The 24,613-nt window shown below is 43.8% G+C and overlaps 1 protein-coding gene across 1 annotated transcript in view; it reads right to left on the minus strand.

Moving 5' to 3' along the window:
• Window positions 1–24,613, minus strand: part of LOC143352924 (cell adhesion molecule Dscam2) — a 332,337-nt gene that overhangs the window by 31,997 nt on the left and 275,727 nt on the right. Inside the window, exons 10-14 of the mRNA XM_076785960.1 lie at window positions 22,409–22,570; window positions 20,147–20,428; window positions 11,508–11,849; window positions 2,877–3,182; window positions 1,258–1,557 (exon numbers count right to left, since the gene is read on the minus strand). Of these exons, the coding sequence (XP_076642075.1) occupies window positions 1,258–1,557; window positions 2,877–3,182; window positions 11,508–11,849; window positions 20,147–20,428; window positions 22,409–22,570 (1,392 nt within the window). The remainder of the gene's footprint in view (window positions 1–1,257; window positions 1,558–2,876; window positions 3,183–11,507; window positions 11,850–20,146; window positions 20,429–22,408; window positions 22,571–24,613) is intronic.

Here is a 24,613-nt window from a genome sequence, read left to right on the forward strand (position 1 = left end):
CATTACGATAATTACGCCACGGCGCGACAATATTATCTGCAAATATCAAGAACCCGGAAACATTATCGGAATTGTTTCGTCCCTGCGACTCGCCGCGTTATGCCGATAATATCGTTACCGAGAATTATCGCCCGCGATCGATGCAAAAAAAAAAAGAAGACGCCCCCCCCACCCCTCCGTTGAATGTGTCTGCAATTTTCTGCTCGTTTTATCGTGAACTTTGAGGCGGAGGTTCTGGCGAATGGCGCCGATGCCCAAGGACAAAGCTAATAATTAATTTACGCACCGAATCGGTGATTGCAAAACAGGAATATGGTATAGGACAATATAGATAACATATTCCATACAAAATTCCTTAAATTTCTACGTTTGATATTTCCATTTACAGTGAATTCTCGATATATGTCACCAAAATGGGTCCTGCCAGCGTCATGGATCGTCCAGGAGCGTTATGTTTACGGTAGTGGGGATAACTCCGCGTCATTTATCGTCCAGGCCTTGGCGACATATACAGGTTGAGTCACCTAACGTTTGCACCTCAAATATCTTTGTTGTTTCTAAAGATACGTAAAATATGGTAAGGACAAAGTTGAATGATAAAATGGGGCTGACACGATGCCAAAAAAAATGTTGTTTTTATGTCATTTTTGTAGAGATATCAAGGTCACCTGAACTTTTTAAAATGGAACCACCTTTCTTTAAACACCTACAATGATAGTCCCTTTCATCAGGAGTTCAGTGACAATAATTATTCCAAGGTCATTCAGTTAATTCTATTTTGAAAAAGTTTTAGTTTTAGTTTTGAAGTTGTTTTAGTTGTATACGTTTTCTCTGTCTTTGACCTTGAATGACCTTGGACTAATTATTGTCACTGAATTCCTAATGAAAGGGACTATCATTGTAGGTGTTTAAAAAAGGGTGGTTCCATATAAAAAAAGTCAGGGTGACCTTGATATCTCTACAAAAATGACATAAAAACAACATTTTTTTTGGCATCGTGTCAGCCCCATTGTATTATGTTTTACGTATCTTTAGAAACAACACAGATATTTGAGGTGCAAACGTTAGGTGATTCACGCTGTATAGAGAAATCACTGTATATCCGTTCTGAGAATTTCCAGATGAAAAAAATAAAATGGGCATCCGATATTCCTATCCTCTCTTTTACATATACTCGTGACCGGTTCGTTAAAATAGAAAATGATTGATACATGACATAAGCTACCGTGACATTAGTTTCTATGAAACTGTGAATACCTTGTATATACAGATGGATTGTCATCTCGTCGTTGCCGTGCACGTTCGACGCGATGCAGACGTATTTCCCGCTGTCCTCGCGGCTGGTGCTGAAGAACTCGAGGGTGCTGATCATCCCGTCGGTTGTGTTGTCCTCCTTCAGCATGTAGCGATAATCGGACAGTTTCTGCTCCAGCTGCAGACCGTTCTTCTTCCAGAGTATTTTTAGGGGATGATCGCCCTTCGCCTCGCATCGCAACGACGCGTTCGAACCCAATTTAGCTGTTTGATTGCGGTGCCTCTCGACGAACTTCGCCGGGACTGGATGCAAATAATCCGGAACGTCAGTCATTCGTCGCTTAGTTAACGCGAAGGATGATCAAAGGGATTGGGATTCGTTCGTCGTTCATATTTAAATCGACGGTCTGGAATACCTTAAACGCTATTGCGCGCTTTTGGCAAATCGATTCGTTTCTGTTTAAACGGTTTTCCACGTCTCACTCTTCAGGATTTTTACGTAAGGTAGTCTACCTTTTGTTGTATAATAGGCAAAATTATTTTCCAATTTTTGGGTGCTTTCCGAGTCCAAAGCCACTCGTTGGGGTCTGGAGAGAGGAGACTGTGGTCGGCACAGAGGCAAGAACCTTGAACGTGACCTTCAGATAGGGCCCAAGTTGACATAATCGTGGCATTTCGATGTATGTCATGTGGGGGCTCAGCGACGCTTCAAAACATTCCACGACAATTCTGACCGGTATTTATAGGCTGACCTAATCAATAAGACCCTCATTCATTTCTAATTCCTTCCGAGTCCCGATAAGATTTTCGAATTGCCCCCTCCCCTCAGCATTTTGCATACGTCATCCTTTTTGTTTGGATGTGCCGAATACGAGCATGACTTTCGCTTTAGACGGAAAATATTTACGTGTTCAATACATTGCTTTAACTCGTCGACAATTGAAAAATTGTCGGCTCCTCGCACATGCTTCAATTATTTAACCCCTTAACGCACAGTTTTTTTGCAAAAAACCGGCCAAAAAAAAAAAATCAATTTTTGATATACTGCGCTTTTATTCCATGGAAAAAGGCTATACTTTATTCTTGAATAAATATGTGTTATAGCTTACAATCCCATGTAAACGATAAATATCAACAAGACGATTTTTTCTTCTTTGCTTTCACATTGTTATTTTCAATTCTCGATTATATTCGAGCGTGAAAAATTACAGCAGCATAAAATACAACGCCGCTCGAATTATCTCGAGTGTGCACAGTTTGGCCTGTTTAGCGGGCTCGAATTAACTCGAATAATTAAGTTAAGGGGTTAATAAAATGTACATTTCCTTTTCCCCCATCCACACAGTGTCCGATCTTTTCGTCGCCGACTGTAATAGCATAAGAACCCCGACCGCCGCTGTCAGCTGTGCACACTGTTACGGTCAGAGTTCACCGTCCTGGAAGTTTTTCGCGAGTATCTCGGGGACTCGCAATAACCGCCGAAAACGAAAGTGATACTCGTATTCGTCGCGTCGAAACGAACAGAATGACGTATAACAAGTGCCAAAGTTTCGGTGGGGCAATTGTAAAGTTTAGTCTCTTCTCCCCGGACCGGAACGACACGGACATTGTCTGCTGCTCACCGTTCACGGTGAGGTGGACGACTTTGCTGAGACCGGCGCCGATTCCGTTGACCGCCTCGCAGAGGTAGAATCCTTCGTGGTCCTCCTGCACCCTGCCGAATACCAGCGAGCCGTTCGAGTGTATCCTGAGGTCCTGCGCGTGTTCGTGCGCGAGGATGTCGCGATAATCTCCGGGCTGTTTGCCGCTCGCGCGACGCCACGTGACCGCCGGCGGCGGAAACCCGTCCGCGTGGCAGTGGAGCACCAATCGCGACTTTCCCTCGGAGGCGTGAACGTCCTGGGGCTCCATCACCCAACGGGGTGGCACTGTTTCGTAACACCGGTCGTTAGTTACCCCCGCGTCGAAGCGATTCGCACGGTAGCGATTCGCGATGCCATCTGAAATTTTGCCGTCTCGTTCCCCGTGGAAGATTTTACTTGCAGATCTCCGACGACTTTTAATCGACCCGACCGAGAACGGTAGAAACCCCCTCCTCCGACCCACCCCTCCACTCCCCCCTCGCTTTTTACCCCCTTGATTCTGTTACCGCCGACGACGCAATTATCGCAGACGGGGTCGTTAGTTCGCCGCCGACGATTCTTTTCTCTTAATTGAACGATATATCGAGAATCGGAGACACCTCTATTCACCACCGAATGGCAACGGGATTGTTTTGGACCGGCGGAGAGAATTTTGTAAGGGGCAATGCTCCTTTCCGTATAACCTTTCGTTAAGGATCTCGTTATAATTGTTTTGTATGTAGGAAGGCCGTTGAGATAAGAGAAAATGAAAGAATTCAGCAAACTGCAGATTTTTATTTTTCCTACCGTGAAGAACGTGATGGTAAAGGTGATGACTAGACTGCGGATTTTCTGCATTTCTGACAAAAATTAGTAATTCGAAACAGCGAAAAGATTAAAAGAATTTTACAATGTCAATGTACCATTTTTAACGTGTAAAAATGATTAATGAGCACAAGAAATTTTTACTTAGCGCCTGTAGATTGCACTCGATGTACAGGGTGTTTCACCTAACTCGCTTGTTTTTTATAATAGAACAAAATTTGTTCAAGGTTATATTGTTTTTGAGATTTCAAGGTCAACGAAGTTTTCTTAAATGGAATGGTATATTTCTATTGTCGCTATATGATAGCCGAGGTCAAGACGAATCCAACGATCTGTACTATTATGACCTCCACGTGACCTTGAGTATGAAAAATTCATAAAAATAGGGCACTTGAAATCTGAAAAAATATAACCTTGGACAAATTTTTCTGTCTATCATAATACTTGCCCCTCTGAACCAACTAATCTTTTCCTCTGAAATTTTCTTCAATTATAAAAAACAAGCTAGATATATTAGATGCTCGAGTTAGGTGAAACACCCTGTACATCAGCTGCAATCTATAGGCACTAAGTAAAAATTTATAAAAATTTTATTTTGCATAAAGATCCGCCGTCTAATGACGACACCTGTAGGCATTTAATCATCAGCGAAACATTCTGTTGCGTTGAATTGTCATTATTTCCCACATTTACTATATTTTGTTGAATATTTTGTTGAATTATAAACGCTACGCAAATAGCACGAACATTCCTCATTGGCACAGTTACGGGGTGGTAAAGCATCGAATTACGTTGGTACTGTGAGTAATTGTAATTAAGAGGCTATTGTATTTTGCGCGATAACGTTTTGCTAGTTGTCGTTTATTTTCGGAGCGTTTGTTCCCGACAGAAGTATCAACGAAGTATGCACGCGAAGGTCCTAATTCGGTCTGGATTGAATTAACGAGTTTGATTCGCAAACAGAATGAACGGCTTCCTACAATTCTAGAGATAATACCGGTTTATATAACCAACAAGGGGGATTATCGGTGTCTCCCCGAGCGAAACAAGATTCCAAATGGCGTCGCGTCCGCGTGTAAGCTTATTGCGCCGAGGCGAGAGCGAACTTCTCGAATTGGCCTACTGCAAGTTCCTACTTCAGCGCAAAGTGAAACAAAAGACGGTGATTAAAGGGCTCGCGCGGCCGAGACAAGGCGAGAAATCAGATCAGTCTCTTCGCTCCGGCTCGCGAACAGTCGGAGAAAAATATTCGATAAATATGTCGGACGCGATTCTTTTCTTTCCTGTCTCGGACGCGAATAGAAGGCGGAACAACAAGACTAGGGAGAAAGAAAGAGTGAGAAAGAGTGAGAGAGTGAGAGAGAGAGAGAGAGAGTGAGAGAAGTGGAAAGAGGAAAAGTGAGTGAGGGGGTAGAAGATGCGGTGCTCCACGGTTTCCTCGATCAGTGACAGAAACAGGCCTAAATAACGTGAACGAGAAACACGGGGCGGCGGTGAGAGCACAGTGAAAATAGAACAATGCAAAACGTCAGTGCTGTGCGGTGATTTCATAGTGAGGAACAATGCTGTGATTGTGCATTTGCGTACATATACAACGGTGGTGGGGAAGCGAACAAGACCTTTTGTCGCCCTCGAATATTTGCATCGGCCAATTATTTCCGTAGCGTGAATTATAGGGCGGTGAAACGCGGCGAATGGTTCCCCTCGTAATCTCGTTCTCGGCCGGTCATTTCCAATCGCGCGATATTTCCGAGACCGCGCGCGCGCGCGCGCTCGCTCGCTCTCGATAATAAAACGAAAACGATCGGGGAATTATTCGCCGCGCGACGTCGATTCGACGACGCTCTGTACGGTCTCGTCGGCTGAGAGATCTCCGGGAAACAGTAAGAGGAATGTGTGTTCGCGCGGCGGGGATTCGTGCCAAGTGTTCCAGAATCGACTGAACGGAACGGCCAAGAAAAAGGGAAGAAAAAATCGGAAGGAAGGAGTGCGAGTGAGTGTGTGTGTGAGAGAGAGAGATAGATAGAAAGAAGAGAGAGAGAGAGAGAGAGAGAGAGAGAGAGAGAGAGAGAGAGAGAGAGAGAGAGAGAGAGAGAGAGAGAGAGAGAGAGAGAGTGAGGAGAACGAAAACGAACGAACAGAAGGTGTCGGTGCATATATGCGTGTGCTGATTAAGTGAACGAGCCGAGAGTCGGTACTCCAACTTCAACTTCGAGGCGGCGGCTGCTGCTGCTGCTGCTGCTGGTGCTGGTAGTACTCGTACAAAATTCAAGATGAAGTGGTGCTACGCCGAAGCCGAATTTCGCAAAAGTGGCTGGTGCCCTTTCATGCAGAATCCCTTTCTTTCGGAGAGTACCGCGATCATTGATTCCGGGTCATCGAACCCTTCAGACATGTGCGGACTCGCCGGAGCATCAATCGATCGATTTAGAAAACATTACGTTCGAGAACCTCGTTTCGTTTAACCTCGTATGGCAGTTGACTGCGGCGCATGCGTTCACTATGAATGCTCGGTGAAATTCACGCCGGTTCCGGAGCAACACATCTGCTTTTTTCGTATTGTATGCATTTTCTATTCAGGGGAATTCGAGGTGTTCCAAAAGTGTCCTTGAAATGTCCTTAAGAGAGGTGGTTCCCGAGGTCATTCGAAGTGACTTTTTCCTCAGCGAAAATTTCCGCCTCGGCTCCGTTGAGGAGTTATTAACGAAAGAGCAAGGACCAATCGGAGAGTAGCTATGGCGGGCGGTTCCCGGCTCCGCCAATGGCAACGCCGCGCTCAGCGGAACCTGACGTCGACCCGGAATCCGTTAGCTATAGACGCGCTCCGATTGGTCTGCGTTAATCCTTAAAAAAAAAACCGAGGTGGAAATTTTCGCGAAGGAATTATTTCAAATGACCTCGGAAACCATCTCTTTCAAGGTTTTCCGACATTTTCGGGACACCCTGTATGCTATAGACTCCTAAGCCTTAAAAAAAAGGCGAGGAGGAAATTTTCGCGAAGGAACAAGCTACTTCAAAATGACCTCGGGAACCACCATTTTCCAGGTTTTTCGACATTTTCGGGACACCCTGTATACTATAAAGTCTACATGGTCTTGTCAAAAAAGCGATTTCCGGAACCGTGTGATCTCCCTGCGAGGTCAAGGTAGTGGCAACAGAAAAGTGGCACTGATTCGTGTCAATTTAACCGAGCACTACTGTACTCTGCTATAGTCAACGCCAATGCTGAGGAGGTTAACACTAGGTCTACGGATTCCGTCAGAACGACGGGTTCTAATATTTTTAATTGATTGAGATTGTAAAGATGCATCCGTGAAGAATTATTGAAAATATTTTATTGATTTTTAGAATTGTTTAAAGATTCGAATTATTAAGAAGAATTATTTGAAAGATTCTTATTAATTTGATAACGTAATGTGAAATAGTCACTTTTAGAGCTCCGTAAGCCTAGAGTTAAGAAACACGTACTGTTCGTCCGTCAAATGATTTCTAGGCAAAGAATACGGTCCCACTCTATCGAGGGCCCACTACCGTCGCATGTATTGTCAATGACAAAGAACGACCGGCAACAATGCGCTCGAAGTAAGTGCATAATCCTTAAGACCTGTAACTAAAGTGATTAAGACCTGTCTCCCCACTCTACCTTCCCCTTCTACAACGCTATTCCCCCACGCATCCGACACGGCCCCGTCACGTGACGCGTTTCGTCTCTGTCGTGCATGTGTCACAATGTCACGTGACTAATCCGGTACCGGCAGAGAGGGGATAGCTTTTCCCCCTCAATTCGAGTCGATTCCCCTGATTTCGCGACTCTAGGGTAGTCAGGACAGAGTGGGATCGTCAATAAACACTTTACAGCGAATTCTCGATATGAGTCCCTACGAGCCTCGCGTTTAAAGGTCCCTGGGACTGTATCGGAACTATATCGTATTTGGTCTCATTTTAAGCGGAAAAATGCCAGGAATATGTTAGTGAAGGTCTCACAGAAAGATAATGAAAAATAAAAAAGTTTTCTACGTGCAACATTGTATCGGAGAAAAACATTTTCTCAGCCGTCATGTTCCTATCCCAGGTTTTCGGACATACAAACGAGAGGGTCATTTACATTTCCAGCAGTGCGTATTTCAAATGCAACGTTCGGCGAGAACCAGAGATTTCCTCTGAATGACTTGTATCGGGAATGACTTGTATGACTTATATCGGGAATTCGCTGTACCTGGTCGTCGTTTGGCGGACGGACGGTACTCGGAATTGTTTACACAGAGAGATCGCGGTATCTCCTTGGACACGAAGATCGGGACTGGTGCGGTTTGATAGTCGGTGCGCCTGCGAAATATACACAACTATACAAAGACAATGTGTATACGGTGATCGTGGTGAAAAAAACGCTATCATATACATATTGTGCGGTGCTGAAGTGCTTTGGTGCGTCGCGTTGCTGGCTGGGCGGCTGCGGCTGCGTTATTTTTTTTTTTTTTTCGCGCGGATCGTCTCGATTACTGAATATCTAGAGCTGCGTTTCTCTGTTCTATAATGCGCAACGTGGGAACCCGCGACATTCCTGTGTCTCTGTGTGTTTGTGTGAAGTATTTTTGGCACGCGGTGATGCACGACCGCGAGAATTTCTATGTATGTATGTATGTATGTATGCATGGATATTGCCAAAACGTTTCCCTCTCGTGTAAACGCGCCGTAACGATTTATATTCGCGTTAGCGCCCGGCGAGAAGCGAACGGTTGTTCCTCGTTGCGGGAAATAAATGAAGATGAATTCGATCCTCAATACTCGGTTGTAATCGAGAGATGGAATTACGCTCGATGAAATTCGCAGCCCTAGGTAGATTGAGACTGTCGTGCTACTTGAAATACGCGCGGCGGTGGCTGCGGTTGCACGGCTGCTGTTACGCGTGATTACACAGTGATAACGCTAACAATATAGAATATAAATGCGCACCGAGTCGGCCGCCGCAAACACACTGGTCGGACTGCGCCACTAAAAATGCAGAATGAGCTCCGAAATTAAACCTCGCGCACTCCTCAAGACTTTTAGGGCATTTTCAATGTGGGTCTCGGAATGTAAATTCACTTTTTCCAATCAGATTTGTTCTAGAAAATCAGAGTCACGAATGTTTATTATATAGAACGACAGATGAAAGAAATTTTCATCGGAGATTGAACTGTGGTTGTTTATACTGATATGTATATAACCTCAGTGAAAAAAGTAAAATAACTAGCTCTAGTGAATTTGTATAATATTTTATGCGTGGTTATAATTTTTGAAGAAATTAACCGTTTATCGGTTCCTCGTTTTTACAGCTTAATGCCTTCGATGTAAAATGGATACAATGGTAAAAAATCTATGGACAGATAAATAATTAATTTTGTAAATTCCTTCTTGAAAATCGAGGGTATTAAAATCTAACTATTTACAACTAATAGAGTGATGTGCTGCACATACTGTTTGTTCTGTGAAATTGTGTTAAATTGACACAATGAGGGATGAGGGTGAATAGCTGTGCCAATACTTTTACTCGTATATGTAGATTCTTATGAATTAATTGTCGTGTCTCTGTGAAATAATTCTATCGCATTTCAAAGAAGAGTGAAAGTGCGATTAAATTTTCAGTTCAATAATCGCAGATGATAACAGGTTTGAGAAGTCTTCAATTTACTTTCCGAGGTGATTGCGAAATTATTCACTCCCTGGTATAAATCAAAAGACTGATTAAACGTTTAAGTTGGCGGCACTGGTTCAGTAATTTTGTAAATATTGATTTTTGTTTACCGGTTTGGAAGATTGATTTGAATGAATGTTGGCCACCGTGCAATTTGAGGGAAAGCGTGTTATCGATAAAAATGTAGTACGGGTTTTTAACGTTAAAAGGAACACCAAAAATATTAAAACGCGGCTACGTTTTATTCTTCCAACGCTTCGTTAAAGAATGGATTTAATTAAAAGTTATTGAACAAGTCTGAATAAAATAACGCTTCGCGAGTTATATTTGGTAAAAACATGCCTTAAAGAAAGAAAAACATGTGTTCAAAATGGCTAGAAATTTTCCCGTTGTAGAGGTACGTATACCTATACGTGCATATAATTTGTATGTTCGTAATCCTGTGAAATATAATATTGTGCTGATCAAAATCCCAATTGGTATAGTAGAGTATGTGATAAAAACGTTACCACGAAATTATAAATATTTCTAAACTGCTTACGTAAATTTTCCGCAGAACACTTTGTAAAAACAAAAAACACACTAAAATTTTATTTTCTCTGCTACTGGCTTGACACCTTAACTGTCATGTTGCCCATATTTGGGAATTATCTCTCGAGAATTAAAAATTCAACTCCCCGTTGACAGATATCGCGTGGCAAAATTTGTTCGAGCTACAAAACATAAGAGGATTGAAAAACTAATTAATATGATAAATTTCAACCACTCGGTTTCTTTAATTTCACTCAATTTGCGTGAGTGGGCGATCGACGCGTTGAAACAATTTCGTATTTTCAAAAACCCATCATTTTCCTGCATTAAAAGCTACAGAAAAATCCGCGGTTCGCTTCTCGATTTTGCATTTTCAGCGGCTCGGCTGTTTGCGTTGTGCGTGAGCCGCTCTTGATGCGGCAAATATATATTCGAGAATATCTAGAAAAAGAAAGAAAAAAGGTGCGCTGCCAGGTGCAATAACTCAACGGAACAGAAAGGTGGTGAAGAAATTGCGTTTGAAGAGCTGAACGAGTGCCTGGTTTGACCAGCTATTACCGTTCGAGTGGTGTACAAGAACGGAGAGAATAAAAACAGAAAAAAAGTAAACGAAAAGACTATAGACAAACACGAGAAACCAGTAGGGGTGTGCGGGAACCCGAAACATCGGGTCGGGAAGACGAAATTTTTTCGGGTTTGGGACGGGTGCCCAAAAGTTTCGAGATTCTCGAAATAATCGGGATTTTCGAAAATTCCGAGCACCCATTTATATTCGTTTCAATGAATACATTCATGATTTTGGATTTTTTATTGTAGGTGTTTCCGGTAAATCACGTTATTTTTACTTGGTTAATCAATTATTATAAATTTATACAATTCGGAATATATGGAATCTGGTATAATTATTTATTGTAAATTCAAAGAAGGCTGACCATCAGGAATTATTTTCAAGGGTGTCATATGTTATATTCTCGAAATTTTCGGGAAACCCGATTGTTTCGGGAATCTCGAAATATTTGGGAAACCCGATTGTTTCGGGAATCTCGAAATTTTTGGGAAACCCGATTCTTTCGGGAATCTCGAAATTTTCGGGAAACCCGACTGTTTCGGGAATCTCGAAATTTTTGGGAAACCCGATTGTTTCGGCAATCTCGAAATTTTTGGGAAACCCGATTGTTTCGGGAATCTCGAAATTTTCGGGTACCCGATTCTTTCTGGAATCTCGAAATTTTCGGGAAACCCGATTGTTTCGGGAATCTCGAAATTTTAGGGTACCCGATTCTTTCGGGAATCTCGAAATTTTCGGGAAACCCGATTGTTTCGGGAATCTCGAAATTTTCGGGAAACCCGATTGTTTCGGGAATCTCGAAATTTTCGGGTACTCGATTCTTTCGGGAATCTCGAAATTTTCGGGAAACCCGATTGTTTCGGGAATCTCGAAATTTTCGGGAATCTCGAAATTTTCGGGAACCCGACCCGGCCCGTCCCGATCATCGGGTTCCTGACATTTCGGGTTCTCGCACACTTGTATTAGAAACCAGACGAACAAGAAGAAGAAGAGAGGAACCAGGCATCTCGGTTATTCATTCGGTCTACTTTACCACGAACGATCAATTCGGCCGTCCAGAGGACCTCGGCCACGGAATTGCGCGCCAGGCAAGTATAGTTGCCGGTGTGCGCGGCGCTCACGCGCTCGATAACTATGGTACTGGAATGGGCGTCAATGTTGGCAACGCGTAGACCGGCGGGTGTCTGCGTGTGTCTGTGACCGGTTAGCCCGGAGTTGCCAAATCCTGGCGGGCCGGCAACGGCGATCGGCTCGCCGTCCTTGGACCAGACGATCGTGAACGGCGGATCACCCTTCTCGACCATGCAAGTTACCTGAGCACGTACGCCCTCCGCGAGGTCCTTGTTAAAGCTAAAGGGGGCTATCGTGGGCGGAACTGCACAAAAAAAAGATATTCAAGCGGTGAGAATATGTGGGTGGCGGTGTGTGGGTGTCGGTGTAAGTGTCGCGGGCGATTACGCGTCGCCGCTCGAAGCACGCTGCCACTCATCCCGTTGCTCTCGCAGACTCTTCGGCTGATGACGGGTCCCTGTTGAGAAGCAGTCTCGCTGAATGATCGCTGACGTTCGTCGCCAGTCTGCTGCTCGACGTGCAACCGGGGGAGGATAATTCTTATTTGCTGTTATCGAGAGATTCGCGAAATTCTTCTTCACCTCGAGCATTTTATAATTGCCTTCACAATCCTGTCGATTCTACCGCAGGGCGTAAAGTAACGCACGCCGCGTATCCAACATTCACGTTTAACGAGCAATTTTCCCGGAATTTATCGAGTGTCTACAGCGTAACGGTTAATGTTACGCCGGCTCCGCGAACATCACCGACGTGGCAGTTTAAACTCGTATAAATTAGAGTGCTCAATGATTAAAACGTTAATCCAACGAATGTAGTTGGTTCCCTCTACAAGGCCAGCAACCTGTAATTTTGATTAGCAGACAGCGGATTTTACGCGTCCATCGCATACGCCGAGTGGGTGTAATTTGAAACGGTGGAAATGTTCAAAGAATTTGCAAATGCGGCTGAACTTCACTTCGGGAAACCAGAAATTTTTTACTTTTTTTTATGCAATCCTGTAGATTTTGGCGAGAAGATGCCGGAAATGCAAATTTTAACGTTAGGAATTAACGGGTTTAAAAGTTATGCGTGTTTAAAGTTGAGCGATTTTCTGCGTTTTTGACAAGTAAGGGCGTCATCGTATTGGAAGGTTGATGGAGGTTAGACAAAAACGTTTAAAATTGCTCAACTTTAAATACGCATAACTTTTGAACCCGTGAATTCCTAACATTAAAATTTGCATTCTCGGCATCTTCCCGGCAAAATCTACAGGATTACGTAAAAAAAAGTAAAAAATTTCTGGTTTCCTGAGGAAAAGTTTACCCAAAACTACCGTTACATTAATTTCAACCTACTGAACGTATTAAGAAAGAAAACAAATTTCCATTCCACTCGAGATCGTTGCAATTCAGGCAGGAAATTTTTATTTTGCACAAAGATCTGTCTATTGATTCTCAGAAGTACCGTCCCGCGTCAGTTGCACGACAACGTCGCGTATTTGAAAACTCTCCGCAGTCTGATAATATTCCGTAAGAACGAGTACAATCGTACGGTTAATCCGGGAGTTTATTAAAAATAAAGCGGATCAAGACAATGGAACGTACAGCGCCAGAGACGAGAGAGATTTATTGCGTTCGTGTGAAGGTACCTGTGAACGATATTGTGTTCGAGCGATGGTACCTGCACAGTCTGCGCTGCAAGAGTGTCATTCTCAAACGGCAGAAGCCTTTTCCGTTCTTTGAAGGATTGGCGCTCCGCTAAGTGCATTAACTTCATCGGGACGTACGTATTAGGTAATACCATTCGGCGGTATTAGCTGAAAGTAGTCCTCGCATTACGGCCCCCATAATGGACGGCAGTTAAGCCTAAAGCGATGTCATCAACTCTGCTTATCAACTCGACCGTCCGTCATTATGCGTGCGCCATTATTCGAATAGGATCGCGTTAACATTGACGAACCTCGCGGCGGCCGCTGCGTGCGGTTATCGCCGCGAACGAATGCTGGCCCTGCTAATAGAATGAAGCGCCTATTTATGATAGCTAATCTTATTAAAAGGGTTAATGTTATCAACGTTATTAAAATCTCAGAGATATCACCGGTCCAACGACCGATGTAATATGCGCCGTGCAATGAAGTCGACTCGCCCTCTCTTCGTCCTGCTCGCATTTCTATCCCGTGTCCGCGTGTGTTATGTGTATTGTAATTATGTCACGACTTCATTCGCAGAAATATATGTCCTATTTAAACTTGGCTGCTCCTGATCGAACGTTCAACTTTTGTTACGGAAGTATATAAAATGGTCCGAAGATTTCACTAGTTAAATGCCTCGGTAAAATACCACCGACGTCGTTTCACGTACACCTGCATGAATTTTATTTTTTCCGAGGTCCGACCTAATTTTCATTATTTTCTCCATTATCTATGAGCACGTTGCGACGAGGAGTTTAACAAAATCCCGTGTATATTTTTCAGGACGCAACTTTTCGACGTTCTAAATAAAACACATACTTCTACAGATTCACAGTGACACACGGAAGTGTCAGATTAATTACAATACTCACTTCTCAACGAGCTAAAAACGAAAGTAGAACAAGATACAGACTATCGTTTCTTCTCAATTACATGTCTCTTAATGAAGGAAGCTTAAGGTCGCTGTACATGACGCGACCGATTTCAGAATGCAATTTTTACGAATTGTTTTATTTTATAAAAATTTCAATGTTTACCGTGGTACAATAAAAAAGCTGTCTTGAAATTATGTTTGCTTAATGTTGCTGTTTCGAATCGGGCATTTCACATGCAACGACCCGATAACATTTTCAGTAGCATGCTCGCTACACATTTCCCCCTTCCGTTGAAATTGAGAATTTCAAAAAGGCAGACGTATTTGCATTACAACGAGTGAAAACTGATGGTATCCAAAGAATTATCTCGGCGGTTAAATCTCTCTTGCGAGCACGGTATGAAGGATAAATTGCTTGCGGGTATTATCAGATGCCTCGCGTATAAATGTATGTCCATGTATCACGAAGGGAGAAGTTCTATCGGCGTACAAACGAAATTGTCGGCCCTATCGAGATTTTCTTGACCGCAGACGCGAGTCTTCCGACCGGTGAAATTCGTCGCGGCATGAAAACCGGACGTAATACCGGAGAACGACAATAATAACTCGCCTCGTTGGCCCCGGCGAGAGATACACACGGGGGCTGGGTATTTAATGCCCCGAAGGTATTAGAACAGAACGTGGCGGTTGTTTGAGAATAATTGAGAAACCGTACGAAGGGTGGCAGATAGCGGCGGCGCTGTACGAGTAATGCCGAAACAGCCGGCTTTCTGTGAGCCCGCGTTCCTGCGCCGTGTTTATTAACATATCAGACACGAACGAAAGCCACGACACGGAAAAAATTCCTCGGATCATCTGGAATTTCAAAGTATGCACACAGGCACACTACCATGCGCTGTTCTGCTTGATCACTTTGCAAGTCAATGTGTATCTCCGTTCGATGGCATAGTTCAAATATATTACACTTTGTACAGCAGGATTCGAATTAGATACAGTAAGGTTAAACTTCGCCTTGGCGACCCAGAAATTTTTAACTTTTCATTATGTAATCCTGTAAGTCTTGACGTGGAAATGTCAGAAGTCGAAGTTTTAAGGCGAGGAATTCACTGGTGGAAAAGTTATGCGTGTTTAAAGTTGAAAATTGAGGTTAGAATAAATCTATAAATTCTCCTTCGTTTAGGAAATTATTAAGGACGGGGAGGTTCTAATTATTGTAACAGTGAAGAGAATCGTAAGGAAAGGAGTTAGTTGATTTGGTGCGTTGCAATGAACACCGACGCAGAGTATATCACTGTGGTCTCCAAGTGGTCTATTGATTGTTTGAACGGAATAGGGGTCCGTGTTACCGAGGATTGCCCGAACGGTCTACCAAATGCCCTATAACTTTAAACCACGTTATCTCGAGAAGTCGTACAGTAATGTCTCGCTATATGTGGAAACTTCCGGATCGAAATGTTACTTACAGTGGCGGCCATGTACTTACACTAACGAGCAAAACCGAGTCTACACTATTTGAAGAAACATAACTTTTTAAAAATTCGATCAAATGACTTGAATTTTATCGAGAAGTTAGAAGGATTAGTTTTTTAGTCGAGGTGTACAAAATTTTTGAAAAAAGTTCGAATTGGTCGGAATCGCAAAAGAAATAGTAAAAGTTGGTTTTTTTAGCTTTTTTGTCTGAGCCTGTATTGAAAATTTTAAAAATGTGTTTGATTCGCTTGAATAAATTATATCCACGCTGAAAATTTCAAGGACAAAATTAAATATTATTTCCTGTACACTTTATGTAGGATAAAATTTTACTGACATAATCTTGAGACCTCCCCCTTACTACACATACCAAATTGTTCTATACAGATTAGTTTAGTACATCTTATTTTATTCAGTAAAATTTGTAAACGTAAGCGTTCGAATACTTTCGTGAGCCAATGTACGTACATCAGGGTCTAACTCACTTAGAACTAAATTGTTGATACTATTATCTGAGTTCCGTAGAAATAAGTCAGATTTCAAAGATAAAATATGAAGTGTAAGCATACGGCCGCCATATCGTAGGATATGGACACACTATACCTTGCCGCTAGCGTCGAACGTAGAGAAACAAAAACATCGACAGCAGCTGATGTTTTCCACTTTTCTGTTCTCCTAATATTTATTACGTAGTATCGCAGTTATGCGTGCTAAGCTTGCCAGGCGTAGATTTATAGTTTAGGGTAGTTTTAGTGCAGTTTTAGCGCTTTACCTGAGCACGTATTTTTAGGGATCGAGCGTGGGCCTGAAAGGGTCATAAAAGTGATAGCGTTTGGGACATTCGGCGAAAGTCGGGGGTGTTCGGGAAAGGTCGGTAGGGGGGGGGGGGGGAAGGACTCATCGGAAAATGCGATGATGCCCAGAGTTGTAGAGTTGACGAGCAGAAGTTGTCACTGCTTTACCTTATTATTTTAACGCGTGTAATATTAGCTCAAATAAATTATTTTAGTTCCTAACCGATTCAAAATTTAATCCTACAATTATTTGCTAGGAAAACGCTGGCTAGTAATTGCGTAAACACCCTGCATGTAACGCAGACCCTTATCCGAGGTTTCCATTTGATTCTTGGACCTAGACAAACCCTAGTCCTTTCCACGACTCCCAATGAGAGTAGAATATTCTAAAAGGAGACACATCGTACATTTCCGAGGGAAAAGATCGAGACGTGTAGAGCACGCACGGATTCACAGACGCAGGTTCGTGGCCGCGTGCATCCTGCCGGTTGCGTGTAACCGAGGATGGCTGTTTCGGCTCGCCGCTTGTCACGGCACAACACGTTAAAATCGCCCTTAGGCGGTTCGTTCCGTAGGTTCGCCAGGGGCTTGCGAGCAAGAGTTTCGTTCGTTCCGCTTGCACTGATTTGTTCGTCTCGAAAGGTGGGGGGCGGCGGAGGGACGTGAGAGGGGTGAGAGGGTGGTTGGTTTTTAATGCCGACCGCCTCGTTGCGCGACAGTAGCGAAAAGAGGAAAAAGTTCTGGCTGCCGGCAAAACGGTGACAGAACGAACCAGAGAGATAGATAGAGAGAGAGATAGAGAGAGATAGTGAGAAAGAGAGAGAGAGAGAGAGAGAGAGGATGATCGACGCGTCCCGCGTGTTCGTCCTCTCTCTTTCTTACGCGTATGCAAACGAGCGTGGAAAGAGCAACGCCTGAGAGGAGGGGAAAAAAGAAAGAAAAGAAAATAAAAAAAAGGAGCATCCGCGACGCGTAATCCTCGCCCGAGGATGAACACCGGCGACGATTGATCTCTTGCGTGCTTTACACACCGGGAGTTTCGAACTGTCGGGAGAGGTCCTCGACGCGTGGCGATTAATATCGACGATCCTTTGCGCGATTTCTCCCCGTCGTTTTTCCTGTCGGATTCAGGGGTCGTTCTCGCGTCAACGGGGCAATACCTCGGCGGGCGGCGCGAGTTTGTCCGATTCAAAGCGGACCGGAATTCTGAAATTCTGTGTTCGGGCCGTTCGTTCGGTTGTTGCTGCACCGCTATTGTCGCGACCCGCCGAAGAAAATTGCCCGACCGAGCAATCTTGGCGCATTAGGGATGAAAGATCGGTCGGTGGTAAAGATTGTGGTGGTCGTAAAGAAAACTCGCGGGGGTGAGTCGAGTGAATGATTCAGGTGGTTCGAGGGATTATTCGAAGCCCCGATAAAGCAGAACGTTTTCACGATTGCGTTCCGCGCGGCACGAGAACTTCTCGTTCGAATGTGATTGCGGCTGTTCACGATACGATTCCAACGATGACGGCGGCCTTTCGAGATTCGCGCGCTACTCCGCGACGAACCGTCGAGAATTTAATGAGACAATCTCGGCCCGGATCCGAACGAATAGAGAGAAGACTTTCTGTCGCAATTAGTCAGCGCGCCGCCTTTGTACCGATCAATTTTAGCTAATTATAGAGCAATTGCTCCATTAAACCATTAACGCGGACACGGAGCGATTGAATTTCGAGACTCCGATCCGGAAATCGTCTTTTTCGAAGATCTGGATTTCTGACCGTGTCCGCGTTCATTTTCGTTTTGCTTCTCCGTCGGAAGCAGCCTCTTAATTATTTCAACGAGATCAGATTGTTAATGAAATACTTTTTTCAGATGGGAAATCGTCCGGACGCCTGTACTCCGATTGCCTGGCCATTGTAACTTGCTCTACTGATCCAACTACGGAGACAGAACTATTCAATTTGTCCGACTTAGATTACCTCTATTCTATTTGTCCTGCTAGGAACCATCCCTGTGCACCGTATCTGACTAGTAGATTTCCTGTTTCAGCAAGTTATATGAGAGTTCAACGGTATTAGAGGAATCTTACCCACATCGGGTCAAGATCTTCGAAGGAATATGCCAGGCCCTTAGGGTTTTCGGCAACTTAGAAAGTGGTTGATATCAAATTATTTGGCTTGCAGCTTTCTCTCGATATAAGACCTATCTCCCCTTCTTCTTCTTTCGATGTTATCGGTCACTTTATTTGACCCACAAACTCTGGGCCCACTCAAGGACAATGTCAAGCCGAATAGGCACCCCCATCCGTAATACGTCGAAAGTTGTCCCGAGCCATCGTCTTATATCGAAAGAAAACTGTATAGGGTAAGGGTAATAGTAATTACTGTGCCTATATTAATGATACTTATTTTTAAAGCATAATGAATATTAAAAAAGCTATATATATTAGATGATTTTTGACTAGGTTTAGACATACATTTTTATTTTTACATATCCAGATAAACCGAATTTTATTAAGATCTTTAGAATTTAAAAAATTTCTAGTTTCGATTTCATTAACCCATTTGCATTATTAGGAAAAGAAGGCCTTTAGCACCAGTCTTCCTTTTTTATTATATTTAAGGACAAAAATGACTACAAGTGAAAGAACTTCATGTTTCACCATTATAAGAGAAAATAAATTGAGCGTATATATACGCTCCGGTGATAGTCATCAGGAAAATTGAGCGTACATACACGCTAATGATGCAAATGGGTTAATTAAATTACTCTGATTTCGTAAGAATCTCTGGGAATGATATTTGGCACTTAGTGTGTTAAGTGACTTCAATGAAAAAAATGTAATACCTCTTTTTTAAAATTCATTATGCTTTAAAAATAACTATAGTTAACATAGGCACAGTAATTGGGTCCCTTATAAAGCTTGGTACAGTTTTCGATGTAGAATTAGATGATGCTCGTTTGTAGAACCCTTTTACGGTACAAACTGTGTATATACAGTCAGTCCCATAAGTATTCGTACGCTCTTAAAAATCGCATAACTTTGTCAATATTGGACTGTACTACTTGAATTTTTTTGAGAAGTTAGAACAATTGGATCACTGGATAAAGTGAAAAAATTTTTTACAAAAATTGCAATTGATCGAAAGTACAGAGAAAATACTAAAAGTTGTATTTTGCAACTTTTTTACGTGGACTTACATTCAAAATTTAGAAAGTACGATTTGTAGATCTGTATGAATTGTACATCTTCTGAGAATTTCATCAAAATCGGTCTCAATGAGCTGCAGATGTTCCAAAATGATCACGAAAGGGCGAAATTCCCCGAGAACGCCAAAATTCTGCGACCTTCGCCATTAACTTTTCATCTTTAAATGTTTGTAGCTCAGTGCAATGTTGATCGATTTAGATGGAATATTCAGAATATGTATAATCGATACAGATGTACAAAAGCGTACTTTTTAAATTTTTAATATAAGCCCGCATAAAAAAGTTCCAAAAACTTGTAGTACTTTCTCTGTAATTTCGACCAATTGCAATTTTAATCAAACATTTTTCTCCCGTTATGTGGCGATCCAATTGTTCTAACTTCTCAAAAAAATTCAAGTAGTTCAGTCCCATATCGTTAACGGTCTTATTATTTTGTCGAGCCCTGTACATTCGAGTATGTAGACCCCACACGACCCCCGCGACGATTCCCTTAGGCCAACCGCCATCGTTGTCGTCGGCACGCGAGAAAACGTTCTTGGAACCGGGGAGAATTCGTAGGGATGAAGAAACAGGTTCGTTGTAATCGCGGCCCTGCGTACCGTGAACCAACAGTGAGGCTGTGCGGGAGGTTTCGGCGGCATCGTTGCTCGCCACGCACGTATAGTTGCCGTTATGCGCCGTGGACGCGATCTGTATCTTCAAAGCAAGATAGGAATCGCCGATGTGATGGGTGGTGGCTTCCTTGGGATTCACCGGTCTGCCGTCCTTCAGCCAGGTGATCTTCAACGGCGAGTCTCCCTTGCTGACGGCGCAGGTCACGTGCACTCGTTGCCCTTCTTGTATATTGTCAGGAAAGCTAAACGGATCGATTTTAGGCGGTACTGAAAATTACAGGAATCACGACATACTTTATTTCATTACCGCCCCACTCCGGACAATCTCCTCGAATTAGTCTCTCTTTTCTTTCATTTTTACAACTTTTGCTTTTTCTTTCGTGCTTTTCGCGTTTCTTTTTCAATCCCCGTCCGGGTTCCCGTCGGTTTCGAGAGTCTCGAGCGCGGCCGCGTCACCGCCGAAAGAAACTTTCTTCCCGATCGATATACCCGGTTCCGAAGAGCTGCCAGACGACCGAAACGGAAACGATTGAAACGGAAACAAAAGCTGCACGCATCGATCGTTATCGTTCGACGCGTCGCGCCGAGTCGAGTCGAGTCGAGTCGAGTCGAGCCAGACGACCGAGAGTTTTGATCGCTCGTGTCCCTTACTTTCCCGCAGCATGCCCACGGCATTTCTTTCTCGCTCACCCCTCCGTGAGAACCGCTCGACTCGGAACCGAATAACGTTCTCCTGTCATGTGCCCTTAAACCGATTACTCGTTCTTTTTCCCTCCGCTCCGGTGTTCGGCGAAATGTTCGCGCGTTATCCCCTCGACTCTCGAGCCGAATAGTCGTACGAAATCGTTCGCGTGCACAGGCGGTTTTAGAATCGCGGCGACAGAGTTCGCTGGTTTTTGATCGAGCCGAAGACACACTGTATGCGACCGAGCCCGTGGAAACGGCTTACCGTGATTGCTGCGAGGGAAGCTTGTCGTCGATCTGAAACCGTTGTTAATCCAAGAAACTATCGATCGGGTCTCTCCACGTGAAATTGAACACTTTTCGGACCTTGTTCAAATTCGACTATGCTGCAATCGTTAATTACGTACGAACGTTCCTCAAGGGATTTCCCGAAATCTTAAAATCGACGTTTAAAGTAAGCGTCGGTTAAACTTCACTTCAGCGGACCAACATTTTTCAACTTTTTCAAATGTAATCCTGTAGATTTTGGGGAGAAGATGCCGAGAATGCAAGTTTTAATGTCAGGAATTCTCTGGTTCAGAAGATATCCGTGTTGAAAGTCGCGCGATTTACCGCGTTTTTGACAGCTAAGGCGACAAAGTAAGATAACTCACCCCCCACCCGATTGTATAAAAAAAAGTTGAAAATTTTTGGTCCCTCGAAGTGAAGTTTAACCGACACTTATTTTATCGTATCCTTCGATCATATGCCACTAAAGACTACAGCATATTCGAATTTGAACGATATCCGAAATGTCCCCAATCCAAGACGTCGGTACGGATAGACCCGAGATGATGCACAGTAAATGATGGTTTCGATGGTATCGCCGCTTCCCGCTCAAATGGAACAACAGCGTGGGTCGGGACGACTGTATCGTCGGGTTGCCTAATCAATTTTCAATGGAAAAATTGTCCAGGATATTTTCGCAAACCGCGTGGATTGTCATTTGGGGTAGGGAACGAATTTTCTTTCCGGTCCCGCGAGCCGCCGTTTCAATTTGCAAACATCGCGACGCCACCAATTCTCTATAGCCGGCAAAAAAAATCCCCCACGGGGGACGCGTAACGAATGTAAACACCTGCAATCTCCGCAAAAAATTCCGCCGATGTTTTTCCCGAAAACCGGGGGAAGAGAAAACGCCAGACAATTAGGAGATACGTCGTCGGGGACGTCGCGCGTCGCCGCGGAACACGGCGGCGGTGTCTCTGCCGCGCGCGCATACGATCTTAACGCAAAGTCGCGAACCGTGTAACGTCCCGAATGAGTTCCCTTATATAGACGACGTTGGCGTCATTGCGTTTCACCGTGGAAACATCCTCTCCGGTGTGAATTCGGATAGAGGGAAAGCCGCTCGGCGAGGCGTACCGGTGCCCTCGCTGTCGAAACATGGAAAATCCTGACAGAGCGGATCAGCCACGCAGGCGAGAGTCACGCGGCCCCAGGACACGCTGTTGTTCCAATTTAAGCGGGAGAAAGCACTTGGGCGGAGATCACGAAAAATGAACGTCGCCGGCAGGACATTACCTTTCACTTCGATATGGATCGTCTGCGAGTCCGAGAGACCCTGCGTGTTGTTCGCGGTGCAGGTGTACGCCCCGCGATCGGTGCTGCTGTCGACGTCACGAAGCACCAGCGTGCCGTCCGGCGTCACCTTCTGACGACGATTGCCTGGCAATTTTTTGCCGTCTGCGACAGAAAAATATTTTACACTAAATCCTCACCGTCAAAAGCAGAAAACTGCGGCACGCTTCTAAAGTAAAACGCGTTCACTTGATCCATCATCAACGTATCCGGTAATGCTTATTTAGTAATCTCCCTCCTTCATTTTATATTAATACCATCATTTGGTTCTGTAATGAGTACTACAGTTCCCATTTTTTTTTAATATGAATATGCACTAGTACAATAAACTGATCCGTAAACTGATCAGGAATGTTCCAGCACTACATGTCTGACCTGAAACGATCCAATACTACTTGTTCGATTATAGATGCCCCAATACTACTTGTTCGATTGTAGATGCTTCAATACTACGTGTCCGGTAATGCTTATTTAGTAATCAGTACTCCCTCCTTTATTTTCTACTAATTCCATCATTTGGTTCTGTAATGAGTACTATAGTTCCCAATTTTTTTTTTGACATGAATATGCACTGGTACAATAAACTGATCCATAATCTGATCAGGAATGTCCCAGCACTACACGTCTGACCTGAAACGATCCAATACTACTTGTTCGATTATAGATGCTCCAATACTACTTGTCCGGTAATACTTATTTAGTAATCAGTACTGCCTCCGTTATTTTCCATTACTTCTATCATTTGATTCTGTAATCAGTAGTGTAGTTCCCAAATTTTTCTTGACACGAACAACTCTGCACTAATACAATAAACTGATGCATAATCTGATCAGGAATGTCCCAGCACTACACGTCTGACCTGAAACGATCCAATACTACTTGTTCGATCATAGATGTCCCAGTACTACTCTTCTAATCTCAGGTGCTCCAATACCGTTTGTCTGATCACTGGTGTTCCAGTACTACTTGCATCACCAGGTCTACGGTAATAGAACATGTCTTATATACAGGATGTCATGTAACTAGTGGAACGAAAAATAAGTCGGAGAGAAACAGTAATGTGTTTTCGTTTAAGGCTTCTTTTTCGAGAAAAGTGAGTCATAAAATTTAAACAATTGATATAAAAATATCCATTACTCGATATAACTATAAACAACTCTATCAGAGCTACGGAAATGTATCGTCGACGTTAGCAATTCTGGTAATAACAGAAATTATAATATGAATTTAACATTACGATAACAAAAACACATCTAACTGTCCCATAATCGGGATTTTGAGACGTCGCTGAAGAACACGTGAAATTTGTAGTGGAACAATGGAAATTTCGCCGACAGCATGGCCAACGGGATGTTCCGGTCGGTGGCCATGTATCCGGACGTTGCTGTATCGTCGACGGGACCTGCGTGGACGTTTTCAATGTAACTCATAATAAAGAAGCTTTGTCGGGGGACACGGGGGTGGGGTGAGGTGAGGGGTGGGGGGGGGGTGGAATGAGTCAGACGGAGCCCGTGAATTGTAGCTAACGTGAGAAATTTCGTTTGCAGAGGCGGGATGTTTGCGCGGAATCACAGCTTCCTCCCGTCGTGCACTCGCGTCAAGTCGTCGGTGTCACGGTGTCGCGCGGCGTCGAGTTTTCAATCCGCTTTTCGTAGTCGCGGGTCGACTTTGAAAGTGTCACGGGAAACGGTATTGCGCGCACGCTGTCATGCTACAACGCTCGTAAAAGGGAGAAAGTTACGGCACCGTTTGAAACTTTTCCAGTAGTTCGGTTCATCATTACCGGAAAAAGAAAACGCTCCAACTTCTCGCCGCTCCGGGAGGAAGAGAAGGGGTGAGTAAGAGAGAGAGGGGGGGGGGAGAGGTTGGAATCGGAGTTTTCCTCGGCGGAGAAATAAAACCGACGATCTCCGAGCCGCTCTTTTCCTCCTCCCCTAAGCGGGCGACGGTCGTTCTCTTCCCCACGGTGCCGCTACGGAAAAAAATTCATTTAAACCGCTCGAAAAACCGACGGTACTTTCAGTTTCTCTGAAATTTCATTCGTTTCCTTGGCCGGAGAGATTTACGAGGGAAACTAGCCGCCGCCGACGGTAACTTATTTACCGGCTCTTTATACCCCGCACATTTCTATTTAAGCCCCCTTTTCTA

This window comes from Halictus rubicundus, chromosome 3 (assembly GCF_050948215.1).
Source record: "Halictus rubicundus isolate RS-2024b chromosome 3, iyHalRubi1_principal, whole genome shotgun sequence".
NCBI lineage: Eukaryota > Metazoa > Arthropoda > Insecta > Hymenoptera > Halictidae > Halictus > Halictus rubicundus.